We start from the raw sequence: 19,851 nt of genomic DNA, 5'->3' as shown, positions 1-19,851 counted from the left end.
GGTAATGTTAAATTAATGCAGGCACTTCAGCAAACAAAACACCTTTTATTCTAAACATTCCTTATTATTTTTAAAATCATCATTTGAAAATTTCCATTACAGTGTTCATTTTGTCAAATTGCCTTTAATATCTTAAGGATTCCCGTCGTAAAAATTTGATATCACCACCATAATACTTATTATCATTGTACTATATAAATGTTTTCAGTAGACTGTAAATTCTGATGGAATTTAATTCAAGCCTGGAAGTTCTTTAACACTTAGTAAGGAGCATTAAACATGCTGTGCACAGTGGATCAACAGCTGCTCTCTTTAAGGGCCTGTCACTGCAAAATTCAATGTGTACAAGGCCCCAGATATCATGTGCAATTGGAAAGGTTGCGTACACTTACCATGCTCAAAGGTGTTTCCTCTATGGAGCAAGCTGGGGAAAAGAAGAAGACTGAGAATTTGTCTTGAAGGAAATGGGGATGCAGTGGAGCGGGGCTAGTGAGGACTGAAGATGGATGTGACTTTGAGATCACGATTGGTTGCCGGGGAGAGGTGTGGTGACGGGGTGTGACCAGTTGTTAAAGGGGTTGGGTTGCAATCAGCGATGGGAAGAATGGGTTAACAGACCTGAAGGATGGCTGCTCAAGTGTGAAGACTTTTTTTAACTGAGAGCACGCTGGAGTCAGGTCCAAGTGTTGGGCTCCATTGGCAGGTCCACTTTAAGTAATACCAAAGAGGTTTCACATGCTCTGTGAAGGCAAGCTCCTGGATGAATGGCTACACACACATCAATGAAAGTCCCATCTAATGCCACTGTCCATGTCCAAGCTCCTTGCATTAGAACATCATAAGCACAGAAGTTCCAGAAGAAAAAAAATCACATAGATGTGGTACCATGCAATTGAATTTCCAGATCTTTATATTACTTTAAAATTCTTGTTGACAGACAATGCCAAAAGTAATTCACCTTCACATCAAATCCTCTGGCAGAAAGGAGTCTGGGATCTCAAGAACTAGCTTTTCATTTTCTCATCAGTGTCAGACACAAAAGAGGCGAAGATGTTGTTGCTTTGCAGAAAACAATCTTTCTTGCAAAAAAGTAAACCCACATCTTTTTATTGATGAAAGGTCATTGACCCAAAACATTAACGCGGCTTCTCTCTCTACAGATGTTGCCTGATCTGCTGAGTGTTTCCAGCACTTTCTATTTTTATTTCCGATTTCCAGCAAAAGCAGTTTTTTTTTCCCCAACATAACTTGAAATAGCTAGGTCTGTACAAACTAGAGAAAAGTATGTGAATCCTTCTTCCGAGGTAGACCCTTGGGATCACGCACGGCTTGTTTCCGCTCTAGTTCTGTGGGTTGAGGCTACTGTGGGCTCTGCCACAGATGTGACAGTGCAGTGCGGATGGGTGGATTGCTTGGGAGGTGGTGTGCTCCATCTTTAACTTACACAGGACTCCCAACAAAGGAACTCGAGAATCCCAGTGCCATCTTTCTCTATGTTGACTTGGGATTCCCAGGGGTCGGTTGAGGTTTACCTATTTTTTAAAAAGGAAACTGTGACAATATTCCTAAATAATTTCCTCTGTCTTTCTAGCAATCTCTTACTGTATGCCTGTTTCCAGGGTATGGTGTTAGGCCTGTGGATGACAATGCAGGGGATGTTGAAACCTGCATTAGCTTCCAAACCTCGGGGGTCACCTCTCAGTGAATGGAGATATTAGTCTTTGTCCAACTGAGGAAAAGTATGTTCAAAGATCAAGAGCTCAACCCCACTAGTTCTTCTCTCAGAGGGCAGTGAATCTCTGGAATTCTCTGCCCCCGAGGGTAGTGGAGGCCAGATCATCAGACAAGGTGGAGATAGATAAGTATTTGAAAGATCAAAGAATTGAAGGTTATGGGGAACTGGCACAGAGGAGGAGTGAGGCCGGCATAGATCAGCCATGATCATATTGAACGGTGGGGCAGGCTGGCGGGGCCAGGTGGCCTACTCCTGCTCCTATTTTCTTGTGTTCTTGTGTTCAGAGTCTAGCAGGCAGTGGTGATGTCCCCGCACAATATGCTCCAGTGACATGAACTACCTACAGCAAGCATTTTAAAGCACCAGAAAGGTGCAACAGTTCCTTAAATCCTCTGCAAATTCCTCAACCCCACTGGCAGGATAAGTGAACTAATGCCAGCCTATAATACCCACAGCTTGGTTAACCCTGTCAATACAATCTTTTTAAGTAACGTGTTGTTGCTGTGATTAAGTGAAGACATGGGCAATTTGTTGTATCGCCAGCTACTCTGATGTGGGAGATTTAGTGAAAGGGCAGTTCAGACATTGGTTATAATCGTCCGGCGTGTTCTGGACTGCAGCTAGTGGAAAACCATTAGCAAATCAGTGCATTACCACTTACGGCATCTGAGCATCCTAACATAGATGACAGGAGTCTGCTGGAGGTGCCAGCATGTCTGACCTCCCACTCCACCCATGGACCCAGCACTGAGCTGAGACAGAGCTCAGTCATGCTGATGCAGGGGCCTGGTACAGTTCTCAGCTGGCCTTCTGCCTTACTCCAGCCTGGACTGAAACAATAAGTCTGTATTTTTTTCTCCATCTTGTTAATTTAAAAATAATTTATATCAGTTTAATATATTTAAAATGAATCTAATTTTTAATTGAAAATCATTTTTGTTTTAACACGTGAAGTGCTGCTGCAACTGGGAACTACTGAGTTTGAGGTCTTTACTTTTATTTTGTATTGAACTGTTCTATTGCAAGTTAGCCCATTCAAAATACAGACAACTGATGCAATAGAGCTGTTAGAATTAAGATGTCTGATAGACTATAGAGATCATTTCCACATGTATGTGTGACCAAAATTAGGGGCATAAATATAACCACAGATGAGCCACTGTTTCCTTTAGAATATCAAAGCCATTTTTTTTGTCACTCACTATATTTATAGCAAGATACATTCTCGGGACTGTTCAAAACTCAATATCTTATTCAACCTTGAGCTGAGTTTGAGACTTTCTATTCTCTCTATCCCAAACACTTTACAGCACTTGCTGAAACCTTAGCCCTCTGTGACAGAAATCAGTTTCCATGCAATTGGAATAATCAAATCTGAAGATGACAATTTCTCTTGGATTTTTCTTTGCTTGCCATAAATGTCAGGACATCCAAACATCTGCTGCCCACATCCTTTCCTGCATGTCCTTTCCTCCGGATTAACAACAGCTTCCCTATACTTCAGATTTAACACATTCATCCCTATGTTAAATCCCTAAAATGACTCTTAATTTTCTTTCCCTGTTCTGTGTAACACCCAGAGTTTTGCTTTGCTCAGACACCAACTATTCCTTGCCCTGCTGTTGCCAAACATGCCTTAAGTTGCCCTGATCATGTGCTCTCTGGAATTCCCCTGCTAAAACCCTTGTGCTTTGTTGGAGAGAAGCAGACATAGTCAGAAATATGAAGTGTAAGTAATAGTGGCCATTGAAACAAATAAGCAGTCTTTTATTTCAAGTGTAATAACATAGTAATCAGTTTTGAAATTGAAATGATGGCTGCATGAATATCACCGTCTGAAGTGAGCTGCTACTGGCTCACTGGAGGAGGCCACTTAATGCATATGATTTGGAAACTGCCATGATCACCTGTCCATATTCCATATGCATTGCCAAATGTACAGACAATGGAGCTATGTTAATTGGCTTACATCGAATCCCCCTGGATGAGCTCATGAAAGGTTACAGACTGGCTAGTTTGCCAATTAGCACATCAAACATGGTCATAGTCAAATTTGTTCAGGGGTTCTGTCCTCTATTTCTGTTTTAGACTATCCATCCCAACCTAAGTGCTTGGTGGTCATGTCAGTTAAGATATGCTCCCACTGTAAATATGTAATTCTATGGAACAGTTTGTCTACACCCAGAATATTAAAGTAAACCGTGCAATTGTAACTACTGAAATTGTACTTAGTCATCAGCTGAAGCTTTTCTCACCAGATCTCCGCTGTGTTTCTCCTTATGCTGATTGAAGTCCATTATATCTACAGCTCTAGTCTCTTTGTGGCTCTTTCAAAATGACATCATGCTTCCCTGCTGTGAACTTCCTTGAAGCACACCTCTTTGATCAGTCTTTTGATCACCAATCCTAAAATCTCATTTTGATCATGTTTCCATCTGCGATGTACCTAGGAACATTTGTCATGGATAAAGATATCATATTAATAAGGGTGGCCATTGTCATTTAAAAATGCTGAGAAGATGCGACTTACACCCTTTAATGTGCTGTTACATTAACACATTGAATAAACCAAGAGAGTAGTTCTTATCCTGAGGCAGTCTCTTGGAATCAAGAATGACACCACACTTGGAGCATTGTGTGTAGTTCTGGTCCCCAGCTTATGGAAGGATGTCATTAAGCTAGAAAAGGATGCAGAAAATATTCACGAGGATGTTACTGGGACCAGAGGGGTTTGAGACTGGATAGGCTGGGACTGTTTCCCTGGAGCATAAAAGGCTGAGGGATGATTCTTGTATATAAAATCATGAGGGACATAGATAAGGTGAATGGTCACAATCTTTTTTCCAGGGTAGGGGATTTCAAAACTACAATATTTCGGTTTAAGGTGAGAGGGGAAATATTTAGAGAGGATCTGAGGGGCAAGGTTTTCACACAGAGGGGGGTAGTGGGTGTATGGAATGAGCTGCCAGAAGAAGTGGTGGGGGGGGGGGGTACAAGTACAACATTTAAAAGACATTTAGATGGGTACATGGATGGGAAAGGTTTAGAAGGATAAAGGCAAAATGCAGGCAAATGGGACTAGCACAGATAAGCACTTTGGGTCGGCATCAATGAGCTAGGCTGTATAACTCTATGACTCTAATGCCTTCTTTCTACACAAGATTTGTGGGTTCTGAGGTGGGTGATAAGATTGAAGGAAATCCTCAAATTCTGCCACAGGTGGGCCAAGAGGTGCTCATCAGGCTCGGTAGTTTGGGAGGTAGTGGTCTCCTTCTGTTATTTTCGCTGGGTTTCTACGTGCTCCCTGGAGGTTCTCAGTGCCATCCTGAGTGCTCCTTCTCCATTCTAAGCAGCAATGGGCCAGGCATTTCCACAAGTTGATGAGGATGTTACTATTTTTAAGGAGACTCTTGAGAACATTCTTCAAGAGTTTCCTCTGTCCTCCTGATAATCCCTTCCTATGACCAACCTCAGAGTAGAGGGCCCATTTTGGGATTGTGGAACCTCTGCACCTCAGAACTGACTGAGTGTAATTAGAGCCTTGATAGTGGGGATGTTGGTCAGGAAGATGCTGACTCATTAATCCTGCCATTTATTTAAGCTTGAAGTCTCAGACCACCATGTTCAAGACCAGCAACTTCCATTCAACCATTCGGTTCTTGAGCCAACTATCACAACCCTAATCACTGGAGTTTAACAACACTTTGATCACTATGCACTAAAATGGACTTTGTGCTTTTTTGTTCTAATTGTGTTCTTTCTTGTAAAAATTGTGTTTATGTTTGTTTTCTTGTAAATGCTGCTTCTCTGATGCTATGTGCCTGTGATGCTGCTGCAAGTAAGTTTTTCATTGCACCTGTGCATACATGTACTTGTGCATATGACAATAAACTTGACTTTGACTTTGAATCTGGAAGATTTTGTGGAGAGCATTGATTAGAGCAGCAAAATGGCGACACAAGAGATTGCAGATGCTGGAACTCTGGAGCAACACACACAAAATGCTGGAGCAACTCAGCGGGTCAGGCAGCATCTGTGGAGGGAAATGGATCGTCGACATTGCGGGTTGAGACCCTTCATCAGGACTGGCTGAGCAGCATGTTGATTCAGTACTGTCATGTGTTGCTGCAAAGTAAGATGGCTGTGTAAATGTGCTTTTGGTATATTAAGATCATTCCAGTGAATGGCCCCATCTAGACCATTAGCCTAGCCTTTATTTCAGGTGCTGATAGGCCTTCACATACATGAAAGCAAGTTTTCTTCCTCAGTATTTTACACTTCATTTGGTTCAGATGCCATTTTAATTTGTTCTTAAAATATTACTTTCGAGATATTATTATGGAACAACAAACAATCCGCTGGAGGAACTCAGCAGGTCGAGCAGCATCTGTGGGGGAAAGGAATTGTCAACTCTTTGGGTCGTAATCCTGCATCAGGACTGAGGGTGAAGAGGGGAGATGGCCAGTATGAAGAAGAGAGGGGGAGTGGTGAGACAGGGGCCAGTGGTGATTGGTGGATTGAGAAGGGGTGAAGGATGACAGGCAGGTTGAGCCAGGTAGGGGAAGGGGAGAGATGGAGTTGGGAGGCAAGAGGCAGGTGGATGATGGATGGAGGCAGAAAAAAATAAAAAAAGAGATGGGGCGAGGTGGGGGGAGGGGAGAGCAAAGGCGGAGATAGCTGCTGAATAAGCAGGAACGCAAAAGTGCTGGAATGTGACAAGTAAAGGAGGTGATGATAGGAACCATTTGGGGAGAGGTGTATGGGGGGACCTGGGGGTGAATTGTGAAGTGTAGGAGGGGGAGGGGAATGAAGATGGATGATGGGGGGCCTGGAGGGTGGGTGGGAAAGGAGTCAGAAATGGGAGGAGAAGAAGAAGAAAGGGGGGGGGTGAAGGGGCAAAAACACACTGGAAGGGTGGGTTACCTAAAATTGGAAAACTCAATGTTTATGCCATTGAGTTGTAGATTACCCAGGTGGAATATGAGCTGTTGTTCCTTGAGTTTGTGTCGGGCCTCACCGTAGTAGTGCGGAAGGCTGAGGATGGACAAGCTGGTGTGGGGATGGGAGGTGAAATTGAAATAGCATGCAACCGGGAGCTTGGGACAGCCATTGCGGCCAGAGTGCAGGTGCTCTGTGAAATGGTCGCCCAGTCTGTGCTTGGTCTCACCAATGTAGAGGAGGCTATGTCGGGAGCACCAAACGCAGTGGCCGAGGTTCAAGGAGGTGCATGTGAGTCTTTGCCTCACCTGGAAGCATTATCACGGAGGAGAGGAATTTCCACTGGGACACCTTGATCTCCTGCCATTAGCAAAGATTAAGTAACTTGTAAAACTGAATCATAAATAACTAACAAGAGCGAGGGTGAAACCAAATATTTCTCAGGAAAAACTGAGCAGATTAAGGGAAAGGAGCCCCAGAGAGTTGGATGAAAGGTAACCTCAAAGAGCTCTTTCAAATTACGAGATCAGATGGAATAAAGGGATGACCAAATTTAGGAGGCATAACTAGAAGGGGGTGTCACCAATAAAACAGTTAAGTAATTCAGGAGAAATCTCTTCATCCAAATCATGGGAAAAGAATATAGAATAATCTATAAAACATAATGGGGAATAAAGGAGATGCACTTAAGGAACATCAGATAGGAGGGCAAACTGATTGGGTGAAGTGATGGGAGGAAGATCAATTTGAGCTTAAGTGGCAGTATATCCCCATTATGCTGTTTTGCACGGTAAATTCAACGAGATTTAATATGAGAAGCTAAAACTGAATCTATGCAAGACTTTCATGTCCTTGCTCTAGATTGGGAATATCTCTGATGACAGCTTTCACAACGAGATAAAGATGAATTACTTGCTTTTAGTCAGCCTCTGATTGCCTAGGGTAAAGATAACATGGGAGTTAACAATTCTGCAAAGGAAAAGTCAATAGTAGTTAAAAATAACCCATTCCAGAGGTGAGAGCCATTGTTTCAAGTGCAAAACAAACTATATTCACACACTGATCAAAATCTACTATCTGCAGGGCAGATGCTGCTTTTCTTATGAAAATGCATTTTCCTCTCTTTGTTGGTGAGAGATAAGTACTATTCTCAAGGCACAAGTAGAATTGCCATTCTCTAAATACAGGAACCCTTGGGTCTGCAGAATTACTGCCAGCTATTAAACACATGCCTTAAAAAAACTAGCCTGTACAAGACTGGTGCACTTTGGATAATAAGGTGTCACACTTAAAGTGGAAACATTTCTTCTCTGTCATCCAGACCTTCTTTTGTGAAAATTGCCAGCAGCCCCTGCATCATTCTAAAGCACTAAACGTAGCTGATTGTCCATTAATTGGCTTCTGTGAATTACCCCTTAGTGCAGGTAAGTAGCAAAAGAATCAAAGGGGAGTTGACGGGTATGTGAGAGGCAATAACAACATTTAAAAGATATTTGAACAGGTACATGGATAGGAAAGGTTCAGAGAGATATGGGTCAAAAGTGGGCGAGTGGGACTAGCTTAGATGGGCATCTTGGTCAGCATGGACAAGTTGGACCGAAGGGCCTGTTTCCATGCTGGATGACTCTATAAGTTGTAGAGGTATAGGGAAAATGGAAAGGGACAGATGGGATTGCTCAACTGGGAACCAGTGCAAGCCTAATGGGCTGAATGGCCTAATGCTGTGCTGTGATAATAAACAAAATATTTGGAGGTTTAATGTTAGAACGAAGTCAGGCAGCGGCCATGACATAAGTCAATTCAGTGCAATTAAAGCTGATGGAGGGTCCTTTCTCCCCTGGTTGATGTCAGGTGAGCTGAGCTTCCAACTTGATACTCTTTTGATCAGTACAATTGCCTATCTTCTCTCCTTTTAACATTCCCACCTGCACCCCTGCTTTTGTTTACCTGTAGCTCAACCCCCATCCATGCCCTTATCAGTTGATTTGAACATTCCAATGCTCCTCAAGCCTACCTCCACATGGCACCTACTGTAAACCTGGGCTGCTCCATATCTTTGCTGCTCCTGTGCCAATTCAGATGACCTTCCGTAGCTCTCAATCTCGCAACTCCTCGATTTAAAAATTCTCAACCTTTATTTCAAATCTAGCCAGGACTTTTCCCTACTTATCCCCCGATAGCTCTGAACTCCAGTTTTAATCCCACAACAATTAGCAGTCGAGACTTCATTTGTGTATGAGCTCAGAAATCCTCTACTTAAAGCTCTCCACCCCTCCTTCATTTTAGATGCCCCATAAAATCAACGTGACCAATCCTTGTTACGGCCAAAGTTAGCATTAATTTAATTCAATTCTATTGAGGGCTGTCTTAGATCCAAATTTCAACTACATGTAATACCTTGTCCAAAGAAGTCCCTTTAATGTCCCTGCAAACAGGATATCTAGTGTTATGGGAGGCATGGTGTGCCTGAATTCTGGCATGCTTTGATTTAAATAGCCTGGAGGGAACTGTTAGCCCCGTGATGTTGTCAACATATTTCAGTGTGTTTGATGGGTTTTTTTAATTGGGTTGAGCCACTGTAAAATGCTATCTGGCTGTAGAATATGAAGGTCAAATCACAGCACAATCCAGGTCTTAACTGAACAGTTTCAAAATTAACAGTAAAACAGAAACAAGGAGAGATTTCCTCAGTCAGAGGTTGATGAGTCCTTGGAATTCACTACCCGTGAAAGCGCAGTCATCAAATGCACTTCAAATAGAAGTTGATAGAATCAACAAGGGGATATGGCAGAAAATGAGAGAAGATCAGCCACCATCGTATTGAACGACACAAGGGCCCGGTTGGCCTTCTATTGCTCTTTTTCTATGGTTCTGATGAATGAGCCAAATTCCACATGGATGGTGATGGGACAATAATGCCCTGACCTAGATGTGCTCCCATCCACAAGTCCTTATATGGAAAAAAATTACAGGGAAAATAGGCACTCCTCAGTAGGATTCAAGTCATCATTAACATGCATTTCTCCAGAGAAAGAAGCCATCCAAAGCAAACTAAAAGGTTAGTCCTAATCAATACATTACTCACAATGAATCCTGACCCTAATCAACACATTATTCATAAAATCTTGGTTAATTTTAGTCTCACATATGAGCTTAGTCAAAATGTTTTGTTGAAGCAACATTGTTTGTTCCTTGGAGACACAAGAATCTGGAGCAAAAAACACACCGCTGGAGGAACTCAGCAGGTCAGGCAGCATCTGTGATCCGTGGAGGGAAATAGACAGTCGACATTTCGGGTTGAGCCCCTTCATCTGGTAAAGGGTCTCAACCCAAGACATCGGCTGTTCGTTTCCCTCGACAGATACTGTCTGACCCCAAGTTCCTCCATCAATTTGTTTTTTGTTTGTTCATTGCATGTCAGATATTCTGATCTGAAATTTAAATTTCTGATTTTCACAGTTACTCAATCTTGAAAATTGTGATATGAAATTTGAATAAATCAAACTCAGATTCCCAGCTCCAACATTACTTTAGCAAGTTAACCATTGCTGACGACACTAAAGTAACCATGCTGCCTCCCTGTAGGCTTTGCTGCATTTAACAAGCAGGTCCAGTGCTTGCTCAGGAGGTGGATACCTCAGATACTTCAGAAGAAACCATTGGCCTATAGCCAAGCTCTCATCCAGTGATGCAACAAACCACCAGTGAAAATGAGGATCGAAAAGACCGAAGTCTGACAAATCAAATCCGAGTTACTGAAATACATGGCAGCCCCCAAATCTTCACCCGGAATATTGAGGGATAGTTTCTTCACCCAGTGCAAATTTTCCAATCATCTGATGAAGGAATAGGCCACTACTTGGATAAATCTCTGCTTACCTCTTGCTTTCCATCAAGTTGAGCACACCCAAAACTTTGTTCCTTGGATTCTATCTCACCCTGTTTATCCATCACCATTGATTGTTGACCCAAAGTGACCACTGGTCTGGCATTTCATAATTTCACCCTTATTTTCAAATTTCTCTGTGATCTTGTCACTCCTTAAATTAGTAATCCCCTCTGACCCTGTAACTCTCTGGATTCTTCCAGATAAAATCTCTTGGACCCCCGTTTTATTTTATTGCTCAACCTCTGGGAAGGATTGTCTTCACTTTGAAGGAACTATGGTATGTCTAGGGACGTTTTAAGTTAATAACAGTACATAAAAGTAAATTATAGTTGTCACATCACAACAATTAGCAATAGAAATACTTCTACGTTAGGTGTAAATGAAGAGAGGTTTATCCTGGTCACTATTTCAATATCAGGGTGCGTAGAGCAGGAATCATTGCTTTGTGCTTGTGCAGAGTACTGGGTACATGGTCTGATTTGGTACCAGTTGACGTGAAAGAAATCAGTGCTGCTTGTGATGGTGCAATTGGTCTTAACCTTGCAGCCTGAGAATCCACAGTGAGTTAGACCATGGCAGATGTTGGAAGGGCACAGTGAAACCAAACAGAATGAATTCACAATGGAAGCCTTCCACTCATGGTGAGGGGGCAGATGAATTTCTTTAAATCTTGATAGGGAGTGTGCGTTGTGTGTTTAGAATGAAGCAGCTTTTATTTTACTTTTATTGCCACACACTAATTTAACGTCAAGTTAATATTTATTTTTGAGGCATTCGCAGGCTTAATATAATCTGTCTGGGAAAGAAGCATAATTAGGTTAGGTTTGTCATTGTAGGGGAAGGGATGAGACAGCTACTACACTTAAATGTCATATCTGATTCACAGCACAGTGCTAAAAGAGAGAGAAAGAAACACAACCATCATAATGTCTGAGAAAAAAGCTTTCACAATCACTCTCCCACCATACAATGATCTGGAGTCATTCAGGGCTGACATCTCTGGATGTTATTATTCTGATTGATGCAATAAGAATGTAATTCCCTTCAGCATTACAGATGGGTACTGAGAACCAGAGCAGATGTATTGTAACTAATCAGACAGGGACCCAGCAGGATAAGTCCGATCTGCACTGAGATACAGACTGTATTCATATTCATTCAGCCAGTTTTAATTACACACTATTCCTTGCTCCTTTGTTTTATCGAAGATCAAATTTTATGATTTTTATTTAGTTATTGTTCACTTTCCTACATTAATCTTGTTGTATTGCAATAACAAAAATTCTAAATATTTTATTGCTTCTTTATCCTACCCTATGCTTATTTCAACATGAGAATTAAAATCACTCAGCAAAGAATTATGAATTATACATAAGATGAAGCATTAGTCAATGTCTGTATTACAAGTGATATAGACTGATATTCATTAATTACATTTTCCAAGCAATGTTGATAATATTTCAACATAAGAGCCAATGGCATGGTCATTTTCAATAGTCCTGTATTAGCAGAATTTAAACATAACCATGCTTTCAAAGTGCATTAACAAGCAAGTTGTCTAAGTTCTAACTCACCCAATGTTAAATCAAGGCTTCAGTTCATAGTTGGAATTGGCTGCACAATACAGCTTGCAACGTCAGGTCCACATTTTCTCTTCTAATATGTTGCAATCCAGACATCAAGAATAAAAGCAAAAAAAAATAGAAATGTTCAGCAGGACTGGCAGCATCCATGTAGAGATAAACTGTGAAGATTTTAATTCAATGATCTATAATCAGAATGAGGGAGAAAGAACAATTTAAGATTGTTAGAATCCAGGGCAGAACAGGCTCAGTTTAATCACTGAGAGTGGAATTTATATTTTCACTCATTTCTAGAATGATGCTCAAGTTTTCCAAACCAGTTAAGAGCCTGACAAAAACTTTGCAGAGAACAAAGAAGCAAACCAAAGTGACAAGTACTTTGATGACTCTAAGCTGTCAACATGTACCATGAGTGTCTTAAGGCAACAAGCAAGGAGGAGCCAGAATGAATTTTGACTGATGCAAACGTCTTGATCATATTTCAAGATTAGATTTTAGATTAAGTATATTTAAGAGAGGGAATATAATATGCTCAGAGGATTATAAATTATGTGTACATTGCTGGTGGGAAAAATAAGTGAGAATAGAAGAGCATCTAGAAATAAAAAGTGTAATAAGCAATAGTCAGAATGGACCAGTAAAATTTGTGCCACTGGTTAACACCAGAAAGAAAGCAAATAAAGCATTAGTGTTAATTTCCAGAGGCATAAAAAAAACCTAAGGCAGTTATGCTATACCTGTATCAAATGTTGGTTAGACCATACTTGGGAGTATTGTGTACAAATTTGGTCTTCGCATCCTGAAGAGAATATAGAAGCATTTGAAAGGTGCAGAGAGAGTTTACAACGATGGTTCCAGAAAGGTGAGGGTATACATTACCTCTTCTTTCATGAGAAAAGAGGTCTGATAGCTGACCTAATGGAGACCTTTGAAATGATGAAAAACTTTCGAGCCCTAGACAGATACAGCATGGAAACAAGCCCTTCGGCCCACCGAGTCTGGCCCTGACTCAACTACCCACTTACACTAATGCGGCACCATCCCATTATATTCTCCCCGCATTCCCATCTAATGCCCCCAGATTATAGCACTCACCTACACTAGGGGCAATTTACAATGGCTAAATAACCCACCGACCCGCATGTCTTTGGGATGTGGGAGGAAACTGGAGCACCTGGAGGAAACTCACTCAGTCACGGGGAGAACGCACAAACTCCACCCAACAGGATTGAGCTCTCTGGCACTGAGGCAGCGGCTCCACTAGCTGCACACGAAGCTGCCCTAGTGGAGAGCAGCAAAATTAAAGACCATCAATATATGATAGTCACCAAGTAATCCAACTGGGAAATTGGAAGAAACTTCTTCATCCAAAGGGAGCTGATAATGCAGACCTTGCTACAAGTAAATACTAAGGTTCACTTGAGGGTATACAAGCATATAAGGAACAAAGGTGTAGACGGCTTAGAAGAAGAGGCTTAAGTGGAGCATAAGTGTTGCACAGACTGTCTGGGGCAAATGGATGTCTCCATGCTCTGTATCTGTATAAGTGATCCAGAGAACAAACACTTCCTGCTATGCAGAACAATGTCTAGCCCTGTATTGTTTACATGCTGAAGAAAGTTCCAAATCAGACTAGCCGAACAGTACAATACACAGTGCTAACCTGTACAGGGATCCTTGAAAATTGTACAATGTGATCTGCTTTATTGAAATGTATCACTACCAGGTAAAAACCTGCAATTTTCAACAACCAGGGATTCATGAGGTAAAAACTGGCACAATTTATGGTCAGAAAACAGCAAAAGGAGCACAGTCCCATGCCTAGAAGACTATATGTGAAATGCTGAACAGGATTCTTCAGTGGTAGATATAGTTAACCTCCATCTGCCAATGAAAGGTGCATATTCATTCAAAAATCAAACCTTTAAAAGACACTATTGTGGGAATAGCAGCAGCAATGTTCTTTCTACAATACGACAAATGTCTTCTCTGATAACTTACATCCAACGAGGCAATTCGCTTGAAATTCCTCATTATGAAATGGATGAAATTTCTATTGAGTTTGCTCAAATAATGTCAATATGCCCGAAACCCAATCTCGGGTCATCTTTGGGCTTACTTACTGGTTGGAGCTGTAATTCTTCATGCATCATAGAAATTAACTGAAACCAAATTCTACCATTTTAACAGCATAGCACTTCCTCAAAAACAAATTTTAAAAAAAGGTCTTTAAAGATTAAGTGTTTCCAAACTCAGATGGCAGATATCAAACAGGAATTAATAGAAAAACTGTCACTATTTTACCTGTCTGCTGCTGGGAGCACATTTAATTTCCCCATGAATTTATTTTTCTAAAGGATGAAAAATTGATATGATCAGCAGAAAATCTGGACTGTCACATGCTGCGTTTTTCAGAAAACAGTTTCAAAAACTATTCTGAAATAACCCCATGTTTAGTGGCAATGTGTGCTGGTGCATTTTATTGTTGTGTTTGAAAAATGTGGAAAGTAAACAGTTGCTTAGATACTCCTAATGCCTTGATACAAAAAACAAGAACAGTCGAGGCATCAACTGATATATAGGAAGCAACTAAAGACTGGAGGTTCCAAACACAATCAGTGGCACACTTGCACATCACATTTTTATTAGTTTTGATCTGGGAGAAAAGTAGTTTGCAAACTTCTGCTCAAGCTCTTAAATGCTGACTGTGCCTAGTGTTATCGGTGCTGAAAATAATATCTCTTTGTAGGCATTCCTTGGCTTGGCTTTGAAAAATACATTTAATTTTGTGACCAGTGAGGTTCTCGTGGTTCAGAATTTTTAAATTGTGTCAGTGTGACAGTTCCTATTACGATGAAGCACATGGGAAGAGATTTAATTTTAAACTGTGAAATTATAATTGCCTCTCTTGACTGCCAGTTTATGGCCTTGTGGTGGGGATCCTGGGTAAAAGCTATGGTGTGACATCAGGTTATATTCATTTTTCAGAATTCACAGAACATTTAGATTGATATTGGCTTCTTGTAGGAATGGTGACAATTACTGTACTGACAATATCACTGCACCATTACTTACTCATGTACAGCTGTAAGGTTCAACCAATATGCTCAAGAGCTTAAATCTTGAAATTTAAAGTAAAAGACACTGAAAGGTTACATATCAGCGAGAAGTTGAGAAATCACTGATTTAACTTTTATCCCTTACAGATTTTCATTAAGCCATGGCAATGAATCTACTTACTTGTATTTTGAAGCAGTTGGTTTGTCTGCTTGAATTTCATGGGCTCAGATGTCCAGGATTGCCAGTTTTCACTGGTGGTGATTTTATAACCCTGAATTACTTTTTAGCTGCCAAGACCTGAGCTCTAGAATTCCCTTCCTAAACATTTTCTCCTCTCTATATTCTGTTAAAATGTTTTTTTTAAACCATATGCTTGATCAAGCTTTTGATCATCCATCCTAATTGTTTCTGAAACTTGATGTCAATTGATCGAAGAACCTTCATACTTTTATTTAATAAATGTGGGTTGCTGCAAATATATTCCTTTGGCTGTAAGTGCAATGACCAACAAAATGATATTAATGATATTACAAACCCCACTTGCTCCACTAATTCTCTGATTACTTCCATATGGTACACAAGCACAGGAACTGCAAACTAAACAATAAAACTGGAAAAGTTTAGTGTGCTGTAATCTGAGGAAACTAATAGTCATTATTACACTTCATGTTGTAAGAGGGATTTGTATTTTAATTTTCCCATTCATTTCTTTATCTTCCCCCACGTTGACCATAGTTCACCAAAATTTCCCTGCCCCAGCCCACTGATAAGTCTTCAAGAATTGTGCCCTACCATTCAACTTTTTGTATCACTGACTCTGTGACAAGTTTTATTTTAAAAAATTATACTTTTATTTAATAAAAGGGCTATGGGCAGGGGGCATGGGAATGGAAGTAATTGAGTAGTTCCATCAAAGAATCAAAGTAGGTAAAATGCTCTCCTTTTGTGTTATATCATCCTGTGAACATAACCATGCAAAAAATAATTATTCAAAGATAATTCTACTTCAAATGCAGTACTGGAGAGAATACTGCTTCCAATAAGGGTGCCTTCATATTGTGTAGTGATAGGGATAGGTTTCTGGAATAAATCAGCGCAATTAACCTTTTATCTATGCCCCAAGTGAAATTATAAAATCTGTAAACGTTAACTCAGAGTCTCGGAGAGTTTCATGACAAGATACACTTCGTGGCTACTGTTAATTCACACTTTCCAAAAGATTATCCATGAATTTTGTTTCAAAACATGCTCCTGGCAGCAAATCCCAAAATTCACTGTAGCTGTTAAATACATCATACTCATTATCTTTCTGTGAGTTGCTGATTCCACTATCACAAGGTTTATTAGCATAGGCAACAACAAAGCAAACTGACAAAAAACACGTCTAAGGTGAGCAAGGGCACATCAAATATAATCCAGTACATTTAAAATGCAAGGTACTGCCTGATCTTGTATATTTGGTTAATATAAATCTCATTATGTGCAAAATATTTCATACAAAAAGGAAAGAGTATTTTTAATTATAATAATTAACTCAAGTGCTTTGACTTCCTACCACATCAAGAGCATGGAAGTGTGTTTTATGACATTATATTTGACTGTAAATAAAGTTTGAAGGTGGCACACATTCATCAATTTATTTCATTTCTGGAGTCACACTGTAAACAAAAGCAGAAAGACATGCCACTGCTTCTATTCACGTTTGTAGTTTGGCAGTGACAAAGGCCACTCAGTTTACTTGGGCCTTACTTCTCCCATTAACAGTTTCATCAAGTGCAACAGTATACCAATTAACCAAGTGTAATGTTTTGAGACTAAACATTTGATTGGACTAGGATTGCACATATAGCAATAAATGGAAGCTAGTGCATTTAAAACTGGCAATAGAACAACTGCTTTATTGAGCCTTGTACATGTAAAATCTCAGAGGTAAATTTCAAATTTGAATAAAAATACTCTTCTTGCTGGCTAACATGGTATACACACAGAAACATGATTTTACACATTGTTAGAAATAAAAAAGCGGCTTTTACAAATTAAATTTAAATAAAAGGATAGTTTTCAATGTTCAACCATTGCATATACCTTAAAAATATTCTCTGTATTGTGTGTAAATATACTGAAACAACATCTCCTGGATCTCTTTACATGTAGAATGCAACTCAGTTTTCAGCAAGGGACCTATCTGAATATTGCCATAGTTACAGCTGTTATCACTGTCAACACAGCCAGACCCATGTACAGTATCTTCACTCTGGAGCTTTTCAGGTTCCATGGCAACAGGCTTGCGCTGAAGTAGTTCTCACTGCCCCAGAACTGATGTGCAGGAAGAGCTGTACCATTCTCACTGAAGGGCTTGAATTCCTAGAGGGAGGGAGGAGGGGGTGGGGGGGTGGGGAGGAAGGAGAAAGAGAAAGGGGGGGAGGGGGAGAGAGAGAGAGAGAGGGGGAGAGAGAGTGAGAGAGAGAGAGAGAATAGAGAGAGAGAAGAAAGAAAGAGAGCGAGGGAGCGAGAGGGGAGGGAATGAAGGCATGTTATTTGGTGTTACTGTTTGTCAGGACAGGAATATTACTACTGAATCTGAATTAGCACTAATGTTCAACCTTGAGTCTAAACAGTCTTTTCAGAAAGAAATCACATCAAATAGGGTTGTAAAACATTAAGAGACCAAGAAACTAGACATTGATCTTTTCCTCTGTCGGTTAATATGCATAATCTAAAGTTATCCATCACATCATTTGTTAGTTCCCTATCTCTGCACTCTTAACATAACTTTTAAATTTTAAAAAAAATTTTATTTACAGCGTGGTAACAGGTCCTTCCGGCCCAACGAGTCCGTGCCGCCCATTTTAAACCCAAATTAACCTACCCGTACGTCTTTGCAATGTGGGAGGAAACCGGAGCACCCGGAGGAAACCCACACAGACACGGGAGAATGTACAAACTCCTTACAGACAGCGACGGGAATCGAACCCTGATCGCTGGTGCTGTAATAGCGTCGCGCTAACTGCTACGCTACCGTGCCTGTGTGTTGAAATTTTCCGCAGTATTCCTCACCTGAAACAGGAATAGTTAGCTCCATCCTAATGTAGGATCATTATGTCATCAAGATAAGCTCAGTTAACCATGAAAATTGAAACTGTCAACTAACCAAAGAGCATGCAATCTCTCCCTCAGGTGTTACAAATATGAAAATTACAGTACGTTGGTCAGAGCAATCGATTATGATTTGAAGCACACATTAAAAAGTAAAAGGGGTGAAATCAGTTACAAAAAATGACTTCAACTCTTTACCCATTAGACACAACAAATGTTTATTTGGTTCTGATAGAGAATTTAATTCAATTAACAGAGAAGTGATTTTCATTGAATCAATGTTCTCTATTGATTCTTTAATTGTATGTAGTTTTGTTCATACTTTTGGGATTGGCGATGGTTTACTGCCTTCCCCAGTGTTTAAATTTCCTTTCAATAGATCATCCGTGCACCCACTGAAAAATTGCAATGCACATCAAGGTGAAAGACGACCAGCACAGGCACCGCCATCTTCAGCCCGATGGATCCACAGTCCTTGGTACTATTCCATTCAGTAAATGCATCACCATCAGCAAAGCCATCTCAGTTTATCAAATGAATAGTGTTCAAGGATTAAATGTTTCAGTTAGGTGGTAGTGACACCCATTCGATATGACCATTTCAGGAGGATGATCTGCTAACATACAATTTTTGGTCACACAGAACTGGCAGTTATAGCAAAGGACTTAATTTGTATATTACGGGCACCATCTGCTCACCACCTCCTTCATGGTCCATATTTGCATTGTTAGTCAAACTGCTATTCATTGCTGAAACAGAAATTATGATTCTTCTCCCAGGAGTGACAACAGCTGACAAAAAAACATCACTTTTATCACAGATCTCATTATTCACTGCATTCAAGTGGCAACTCAAACCTTCCAAATCAAGGCAACCTGTCAACTGCAAAAGACTACACACTCTCAGTGTGCAGTGATTTGTGATCATCAGCTGTGGATTATCCACATCAGCCCTAAATTCCTTGGCAGCTTACCTGCATTTTGTGTTCCCTTATTTTGACAGAGATGGCAGGGAGAATGGCTTCTCAAAAACAAGAACCAAGTTGTGTTCAGATCTCTACTAATGAATGCAGTAGTGAGATAAGGCATAAAAGTGAGTAGTAACAGCTGACTTCCAAGCAATGCCCCTGGTCAACTAAAATGTTGAATGTATCTTATCATTTGAGGCTTGTGGTATTGTTATTCTGATCAGTGCACCAGTGTAATGAAAAGAAACTTTTCTCAATACTGAACAAACTGCAGATGAGGGAAATGGTGGGGACCTTACACTTTTATTTAGGACCTGAAAGCCAATGGCAGCAAACTGGTTTCTTGTTGAATTATCCACTTGAAGCTCCCTTCCACTGAGCTTTTCCTCACTCTCCCAAAAATGAAATCTATCCCAAGTGTGGGCTAGCACCGATATAAGCCACTCCTTTGTTTATTCTACAGGTTCTGTATAGCAGTGGTCTTTAATCTATTTTTTAGGTGACCCACTTTAACCAAATGATTCACCCACATGACCAAACAATAAGAAATTCTCCTGTCTTGGATCCAGTGCTTACTTAAAGG

General features: G+C 40.4%; 1 protein-coding gene across 1 annotated transcript in view; it reads right to left on the bottom strand.

Annotated features, from left to right (window-relative positions):
- Positions 1-17,083: 17,083 nt before the first annotated feature.
- The window catches only part of cdkal1 (CDK5 regulatory subunit associated protein 1-like 1), a gene marked incomplete at its 5' end in the record, with an annotated part of 448,677 nt that continues 445,909 nt past the window's right edge, over positions 17,084-19,851 (bottom strand). Inside the window, one exon of the mRNA XM_052016953.1 lies at positions 17,084-17,569. Coding sequence (XP_051872913.1) covers positions 17,387-17,569 — 183 coding nt within the window. The remainder of the gene's footprint in view (positions 17,570-19,851) is intronic.

The sequence above is a fragment of the Pristis pectinata genome, chromosome 5, assembly GCF_009764475.1.
Source record: "Pristis pectinata isolate sPriPec2 chromosome 5, sPriPec2.1.pri, whole genome shotgun sequence".
In the NCBI taxonomy this organism is placed as follows: Eukaryota; Metazoa; Chordata; class Chondrichthyes; order Rhinopristiformes; family Pristidae; genus Pristis; species Pristis pectinata.
This window is presented reverse-complemented; position numbering and strand designations above follow the sequence as displayed.